The following is a 9,371-nucleotide window of genomic DNA, read 5'->3' as shown; positions in this document are numbered from 1 at the left end:
TGGACTTGGTCTTTTACCAAATAGGGCTATCTTCTGTATACCACCCATACCCTGTCACAATACAACTGATTGGCTCAAACGCATTAGAAAGTTAAAAGTTAATTTGTGGAATATCTTTCCAAGGCACACCTGTTAATTGAATTGCATTCCAGGTGACTACCTCATGAAGCTGGTTGAGAGAATGCCAAGAGTGTGCAAAGCTGTCATCCAGGCAAAGGATGGCTACTTTGAAGGATCTCAAATATATTTTTATTTGTTTAACACCTTTTTGGTTACTACATGATTCCGTATGTGTTATTTCATCGTTTTGAGGTCTTCACTATTATTCTACAATGTAGAAAATAGTTTTAAAAAAAAACCTTGAATGAGTAGGTGCCCAAACTTTTGACTGGTACTGTATATAAAAAAGTTTATTCAATCTGGATAAGAGCGTCTGCTAAATGACTTAAATGTAAATGTAAATTACTCACAATTACTCAATGCGCTTATTTCTTTATCATTATAGTAAACATAATACATGTACACTAGTTTCTGACACACTTCAGTCTTAACAAATATAATTTATTTACTGGAGGTGGTATACACAAACTAACAAGCATTACAAACACACAAAATACTACATCACATTGAACAACAGTTCAAAATAATCTCTTGAATCCCAACACTGACAGAACTGCATTTGAGAACTTTTTTTTTTAACAGTTCAAGTTGACTTTCAAACCGAAACATCTCAATCAAAAAGGGATCAATTCCAGTTAATGAGGAATTTAGTTAATTGGTAAGATACCTCAATGGGTACAGCACAATGGGTAGGATTTTCACATTACTAGCCAGTAAGCACTACATTTAAATCCCTTGATTATTATGACACCACTAATGTCCATTAAATTGTTACACCAATACACGCATTGCAAAGTCCATGAATTGGCACACTTGTGCTGTTTTAGGGGAAGAGAAAAACCCAATCCAATGCTATTGATTCACAGATTCATGTCACCACTCTCAGTTGCCTCAAAACCCGTCAAACTATTTTCAAACCTGTGACCTCTGCTGAAAACTCAACCCCGGGACAGAAAGATCTGGGTCCGCATGTCAAGTGTCTCAGAGAAGGAGTGCTGATTTAGGACAGTTTAACCTTTTCGATCACAATACAGTGCCTTCAGAAAGTATTCACACCCCTTGACTTTTTCCACATTTTGTTGTGTTACAGCCTGAATTTAAAATGGATTCAATTGGGATTTTTCCACTGGCGTACACACAAAACAGCATAATGTCAAAGTGGAATAATGATTTTCAAAGCATTTCAAAATTATACTGAACAAAAATATAAACGCAACATGTAATGTGTTGGTCCCATGTTTCATGAGCTTAAATAAAAGATCCCAGAAATGTTCTTTCCAATTTTGAGCACAAATTTATTTTAAGTTCCTGTTAGTGAGCATTTAACCTTTACCAAGATAATCCATCCACCTGACAGGTGTAGCATATCAAGAAGCTGATTAAACAGCATGATCATTGCACAGGTGTACCTTGTGCTGGGGACAATAAAAGGCCACTTAAATGTGCAGTTGTCACACAACACAATGCCACAGAGGTTTCAAGTTGAGGGAGCGTGCAATTAGCATTCTGACTACAGGAATGTCCACCAGAACTGTTGCCAGATAATTTAATGTTAATTTCTCTACCATAAGCCACCTCTAACATAATTTCATTTTTCAATTTGGCAGTATGGCCACAGATCGATCACATGTAACCATGCCAGCCCAGGACCTCCACATCCGGCTTCTTCACCTACGGGATTGTCTGAGACCAGCCACCAGAACAGCTAATGAAACTGAGGAGTATTTCTGTCTGTGATAAAGCCCTTCTGTATAAGTTTTTAAAATTCTGATCGGCTGAGCCTGGCTCTCAAGTGGGTGGGTCTATGCCCTCCCAGGCCCACCCATGGCTGCACCCCTGCCCAGTCATGTGAAATCCATAGATTAGGGCCTAATTTATTTAAGTTGTCTGATTTCCTTATAAACTGTGTCAGTAAAATTGTTAATTGTCGCATGTTATGTTTATATTTTTGTTCTATATAATTAAAAGTGTAAAGCTGAAATGTATTGAGTCAATAAGTATTCAACCCCTTTTTTTTATGGCAAGCCTAAATATGTTAAAAATATATATAAATAAAATAAACAGACATTGAATATCCCTTTGAGAAGCTGTGGGAGGTGAAAACTGAGGATGGATCAACAACATTGTAGTTACTCCACAATACTAACCTAAATGACAGAGTGAAAAGAAGGAAGCCTGTACATAATTAAAATATTCCAAAACATGCATTGTTTGCAACAAGGCACTAAAGGAATACTGAAACAATGTGGCAAAGCAATTCACTTTTTGTCCTAAATACAAGGTGTTACATTTGGGGAAAACCCAATACAACACATTACTGAGTACCACTCTCCATATTTTCAAGCATAGCGGTGACTGCATCATGTTATGCTTGTAATCGCTAAAGACTGGGGAGTTTTTCAGGGTAAAATATAAATGGAATGGAGCTAGGCACAGGCAAAATTCTAGAGGAAAACCTGGTTCAGTCTGCTTTCCACCAGACACTGGAAGATTCATTAACATTTCATTTGGACACGAACCTAAAACACAAGTCCAAATCTACAGTCGTGGCCAAAAGTTGAGAATAACACAAATATTAATTTTCACAAAGCCTGCTACCTCAGTTTGTATGATCAGGCAATTTGCATATACTCCAGAATGTTAGGAAGAGTGATCAGATGAATTGCAATTAATTGCAAAGTCCCTCTTTGCCATGCAAATGAACTGAATCCCCCAAAAACATTTCCACTGCATTTCAACCCTGCCACAAAAAGACTAGCTGACATCGTGTCAGTGATTCTCTCATTAACACAGGTGTGAGTGTTGACGAGGACAAGGCTGGAGATCACTCTGTCATGCTGATTGAGTTTGAATAACAGACTGGAAGCTTCAAAAGGAGGGTGGTGCTTGGAATCAGTTCTTCCTCTGTCAACCATGGTTACCATCATCATTGATTGGCACAAAAAGGGCTTCACAGGCAAGGATACCGCTGCCAGTAAGATTGCACCTAAATCAACCATTTGTCGGATCATCAAGAACTTCAGGGAGAGCGGTTCAATTGTTGTGAAGAAGGCTTCTGTGCGCCCAAGAAAGTCCAGCAAGCACCAGGACCGTCTCCTAAAGTTGATTCAGCTGTGGGATCGGGGTACCACCAGTACAGAGCTTGCTCAGGAATGGCAGCAGGCAGGTGTGAGTGCATCTGCACACACAGTGAGGTAAAGTCTTTTGGAGGATGGACTGCTGTCAAGAAGGGCAGCAAAGAAGCCACATCTCTCCAGGAAAAACATCAGGGACAGACTGATATTCTGCTAAAGTTACAGGGATCGGACTGCTGAGGACTGGGGTAAAGTAACTTTCTCCTTTCCGATTGTTTGGGGCATCCGGAAAAAAGCTTGTCCGGAGAAGACAAGGTGAGCGCTACCATCAGTCCTGTGTCAACAGTAAAGCATCATAAGACAATACATGTGTGGGGTTGCTTCTCAGCCAAGGGAGTGGGCTCACTCACAATTTTATAAATAAAAAATGTTAAAAAGTGATAACTAAGTGCCTCAGGGAACAAAACGTTGATATTTTGGGTCCATGGCCAGGAAACTCCCCAGACCTTAATCCCATTGAGAACTTGTGGTCAATCCTCAAGAGGCGGGTAGACAAACAAAAACCCACAAATTCTGACAAACTCCAAGCATTGATTATGCAAGAATGGGCTGCCGGTGTGTCAGGATGTGGCCCAGAAGTTAATTGACAGCATGCCAGGGCGGATTGCAGAGGTCTTGAAAAAGAAGGGTCAACACTGCAAATATTGACTTTTTGCATCAACTTCAAGTAATTGTCAATAAAAGCCTTCGACACTCATGAAATGCTTGTAATAATACTTCAGTATTCCATAGTAACATCTGGCAAAAATATCTAAAGACACTGAAGCAGCAAACTTTGTGGAAATTAATATTTGTGTCATTCACAAAACAGTGAATGTTCCTGAGTAGCCGAGTTACAGTTTTGACTTAAATCTGCTTGAAAATCTATGGCAAAACCTGAAAATAGTTTGCTAGCAATGATCAACAACCAATTTGACAGAGCTTGAAGAATTTTGAAAATAATAAGGGGCAAATGTTGCACAATCCAGGTGTGAAAAGCTGTTAGAGACTTGCCCAGAAAGACTCCCAGCTGTAATCGCTGGCAAAGGTGATTCTAACATGTGTTGACTAAGTGGGTTGAATACTTACGTAATAAAGATATACTGTATTAGTGTTTTTTTTAAACAAATGTTAGTATTTTTCTTCCACTTTGACATTACAGATTATTTGTAGATTCATTTAATTGTACATTTTCCAACCATTTTAATCTCACTTTGTAACAACAAAATGTGGAAAAAAAATCAAAGGGTGTAAATACTTTCTGAAGGCAATGTATATACGCTTAGTAGGACAGGAGGGCAGCAGCAAGACCTGATCCTACATCAGCACTCTTACTCTGGGGACTTGGTACATACTGGGAAGCTAGTCATTACTTTAGTTTTGCACACCACAAGGCAATGAAAAGTAACAGGCAGCATTGCACACTATCATATAGACTTGGGTTGAGTCCCAAAATCAACACTATTTTTAGGCTCTGGTCACCTTTATCGGTCTTGGTCAAAAGTAGTACACTATAAAGGGAAGAGGGTGCCATTTGGGATACAAACCCTGCATCACGCATGGTTAGCAGCACTGATGAGCCATAGAATGGGTTACTCCTCCAGCTTGATTTGGGGCAGAGCAGTCATTACCACCCTTTCAAATTAAAAGCATAACAGGCTAATTATAGTCAAGTTTATGCATGCATATAACCTGTGCAAAATGTAAATGATCACAATCAGAAATGGTACCCATTAATAGTAAGTAAGGAATTCTGATCATATTCTGCAACTGTGTGGACTGAATAACAACAAATAGGACAATTGAACTCAGAATTGCTGTAATGGGGACACTGAAGTGATATGAACCTTTTTGTATTTATCATTTGACACACAGGGCAATGACAAAGAAACTGATTGAAGAAACTCCAGTTTTTCTGAAAGAAATAGAACTACCCCTCGCATTTCTAGTGACCGCACAGCAACAGAACCTTTCACATAAATACATGATAATAGATTCTCTTAATTTTCATTTAGAGGAACCCTGTTCTTAAAAGACTGCTACATTTGAATGAATAATGCATGTTTTAGTCCGCATCTTTAGAAAACTGGCAACATATTTTCCTGGACACACTCTTTGAAAGTTTTATCTGCCTTGAATTAATATCTCAAATAATCTAGAAGGGGAAGAATTTATTATCCATGGGTCACAATAGTTCAAAACGGCAAATGGCAAATATTAAAGCCTCAATGAAGCACAAGATAATCCAAATCACAACTAATAACACATACTTAATGGTACTGTAGACTGGTGACCATATTTTCAAATTCACTTTGGTTTCTCTTAGAGGAATACTTTGGGATTTTGGCAATGAAGCCCTTTATCTACTTCCTCAGGGTCAGATGATCTCATAGATACCCTTTTTATGTCTCTGCGTGTGGTTTGAAGGAAGTTGCTAGCGCTACTAGTGTTAGCACAATGACTGGAAGTGTATGGGTACCTGCAGCAAGCAGGTCTGGGCAACTCCAGTCCTCGGGGGCCTGATTGGTGTCACACTTTTGCCCCAGCTAACACACCTGACACCAATAGTTAACTAATCATGAGCTTCAGTTAAAAACGCAATTAGTTTAAATCAGGTGTGTTTGCTAGGGATCTGGGAAAAGTGTGACACCAATCAGGTCCCCGAGGACTGGAATTTCCCAGGCTTGAAGCAGATACCCAGCTAGCAGATGCCCATAGACTTCCAGTCATTGTGCTAATGCTCGTTAGGATTGGCTCGCGAAATTACTTCTAACTTCCTTCATACTGCACGCAGAGGCATAAATATGGTACCCACGAGTTCATTTGACTCTGGGTAAGTAGACAATTGCCAGGATCTCACAGTATCCCTTTAAGGTTTTGGCAACATTCTGCAATTATGTAAATTGCCAATTAGAAAGACAACGTGACAAAGCTACAACTTTGTGTAGGAGGGTAGGCTAAGCCACAAAGGTGTGATTTATCAGATAACTGTATAACAAATCACAAACCAATCAAGTATGAAACCAAGACCAAGTCATCCTAAAGTCCCACCTGGGCTTTGCTGAAAACCTACATTACACACTCAAATAAGTACAGGTATAGATAGATAGGTTCAGTGTTTAAGACTAATAAAAAAACATACATGAATTTGTACTATACATTTTTGCTCATAAATAAGTATATTAAAGAAATTCCTATATCTCAAAAAGACATGTTGTATAGCACTTTCTGCAGGTACAGACAATGCATCCTTAAATCGTGACTCATGTATTCCCTGGTCCCATGCTAAATTCCATTGAATTTCTACTGCATTTCACTCTCCTCTGTGTGAGGACATGGTTGTCTCATCAAACAGCACAGTCTCTCATCCTAGATACAGATTATATCATATCAACTATCCTCAAATTGGAGACAATCCTCAATCACAGAAGTTCCTTTTAAAAAGAGATTGAACGGGATCTTAAAGCACTTGCAAATTCATAACATATCATACGAATTGCAAGAAACATTTATCGTGCAGGACGTAACATACAATTGTGCACCATTTTCCGGGACCCATTTTGTCTCGTGAGCGCTACATTCAAAACTACTGGCTGAAATTATACAGAACCTTTCTAGCATCACCTTCAATAATCCAAAGCCCCAACATCTGATCATCTGGAACAAGCAGTCACATTCTTGAAACTGTAAATATCAACTCAAATTATGTCCTGCACGTGAGTACATCTGCAAAGGGCCCCAGGAGGTTTTTGTTAAAGATGCAGCGCACCCACACCAGGTACGTCGTAAAGGGTTTGATGTTTTCAGAGAAGGTATAGTTCTGGTGGGGGAGAATATAAGGCATGTACGTGTTCTCTCCTTGCTCCTGGATCCACACTTCGTACTTCACCTCCCTGACTTTCAGGTACTTGAGGTTCCAGGGGATTTGCCACGACACAGTCAGCATGGCCTCGTTGGTGGCCTGGACCGACGTCTGGCACTGGGGCTCTCTGACCTGGCCTGGGTGGACCGTGCTGGCAGGCTTGGCCTTCTTCAGGTTGGGCCTGGTTTTCACTGTCGCTCTGAGAGCCTCTAGTAAAGAAGGGATGTCCACTATGGTGTCCTGGTAGATGCGATAGAGCCACTCTGGGTTGCGGCAACACAGGTGTCTGGGCACTTCCTTACTGGCCAGGATGTGCTCCTGGTCTTCCTTATCCAGGTGGGCTATACCTCCCTGCTCCCAGGGCCTCTCTGGGTAGGCCACAGAGTTCTCCTCCACCATGTTCCTCCAGGCCACATACTGCAGGTCCATGCCTGGTAGAGAGGCCAGGGTTTTGTAAGGGGTGTACTGCTCTGGGTTGACCGCATAGGGGAAGAGCTCCACTACGACGGCCCCCCGGGAGAGGAAGAGAGAGGAGACCAGCTGGGCCCCGTGCATGCTGACCAATATGGAGGCCCCGCTGATGACCTTGATGATACTGGGGAAGGTCTGCTCCTCCAGAGACACCGTCACCGCTCTCATCTGGAACTCCTGCGCTAGCGCCAGGATCAGCTCCGCTTCATTCAGGATGAGTCTGTTGATGGAGCGACTGAACACTACGATGTACTCGTCCTTTTCCTCCGCTGCGCTCTCCTCTCCTCCTCGCCTGGTGATATTGAGCTTCTCCATCAGCGATGAGGCAAACTGCCGGATCTCGTTCCCAGAGACCAGGATGTTGGCTTTGGGGCCCTGTGGCTGGACAAAGCCGTACTGGTACCATGTGGTCATCTTGGACAAGCCCACGTAGGACTTTGTGAAGCACATAAGTTTGCCAAAGTTCCTCAGCTGTTCTTTGAGAAGTGGCTGCTTGCTGCTCAGCAGGCGGTAGAGGTCAAAGTGTGCGCCCTCACCCCAGCCCTCCATGAAGACCAGGCGGGCCTCATCGTCCAGGTCCGAGTACTGCTGCATGGTGTAGAAGATGGGAAGCAGGTCATCGTGGAACACGTGCATCAGATTATCCGGATTGAACCGGTTGAGGATGAGGGTGACGTCAGGGATGAACACAGGCTTGGGCATGAACTTGAGGGCAGCTGCGGGCAGCTCCAGGAAGTTGAAGTACTGGGTGTTGTGATCCTCTACAGAGGACAGGTCCAGCAGGGCTGGCTGGAATCGCCGGGGCCCCAGGTTGGGCAGCATGAAGGAGGAGTTGCTGTGGAAGAAGACAAACTCTTCGGCCTCGGTGCAGTAGCACAGGTAGTCAAAGCGGCAGATGCGATCAGTGTGCATCTTTCCGGTGCAGACCATACGGGTGCCATACTCCTGGAGTGCCAGCAGAGCAGCGTGGTAGTCTATCCGGGCCTGGGTCAACTCCTGGGACTGGCGGGTCAGCTGCAGCTCCTCCTCCAGTACTGCAGCGTGCTCGCTTAGCTTCACGTACTTCCAGAGCAGTGCTGCCACCACCGACACCAGCAGGCCGTTCAGTATCGCCGCCACGTTCATCCTGCAGCTCGCCGCACGCATCACAGCTCCACGTCCAATTTGATCTCTGACCTCACACGCATGCTTCGACTCCCGCTAGCCAGGCGCCGATACACCTGGAGAGGAGAGAGAGAGGGGGCGGGAGGAGGGAGGGAGAGAGATTATTTTTAGCATATTACTGATATCATGTTTCCAACTGAACATAATATATTTCAGACTTTCCAAATTCAAATTACATTCAAACTCAAAGTAATCATATAAATAATATCAAACAAAGCGCAAGCCGATTATTTACAGTGCTATTGATGAAGGTCTGCATACCGGTAGAACAATTTCAATTTTAGGGATCAAAGCATGGCTCAGAGCCCCTTTCCCTTGGAGAAGCCTTTGTCTGTGTCCCAAATAAATGGATACTCTGGGATTTTGCCAATGAGGCCCTTTACCTACTTCGCCAGAGTCAGATGAACTCATGGATACTATTTTTGTGTCTCTGCGTGCAGTTTGAAGGAAGTTTCTCACTAGCGTTAGCTCAATGGCTATCTAGCGTTAAGGCAATGACTGGAAGTCTATGGGAACTAACAACACTAGTTAACATAGGCTCGCAATACTACCTCTTAACCTCCTTCAAACTGGACACAGAGACATGCAAATGGTATCCACAAGTTCATCTGACTCTGGGGAAGTAGACAAAGGGCCTCATT

General features: G+C 42.7%; 1 protein-coding gene across 2 annotated transcripts in view; it reads right to left on the bottom strand.

Moving 5' to 3' along the window:
• Nucleotides 1-476: 476 nt before the first annotated feature.
• LOC118364546 (protein O-linked-mannose beta-1,4-N-acetylglucosaminyltransferase 2-like) overlaps nucleotides 477-9,371 on the bottom strand; it is a 37,602-nt gene continuing 28,707 nt past the window's right edge. For both annotated transcript variants that reach the window (XM_052489688.1, XM_052489689.1), the window contains one exon: nucleotides 477-8,786. In XM_052489688.1, coding sequence (XP_052345648.1) covers nucleotides 6,937-8,712 — 1,776 coding nt within the window. In that variant the 5' untranslated portion in view covers nucleotides 8,713-8,786 and the 3' untranslated portion in view covers nucleotides 477-6,936. The remainder of the gene's footprint in view (nucleotides 8,787-9,371) is intronic.

Source organism: Oncorhynchus keta, chromosome 31, assembly GCF_023373465.1.
Source record: "Oncorhynchus keta strain PuntledgeMale-10-30-2019 chromosome 31, Oket_V2, whole genome shotgun sequence".
Taxonomy (NCBI): domain Eukaryota; kingdom Metazoa; phylum Chordata; class Actinopteri; order Salmoniformes; family Salmonidae; genus Oncorhynchus; species Oncorhynchus keta.
Note: the sequence above shows the minus strand (reverse complement) of the source record. Positions and strands in the feature narration are given on the sequence as shown.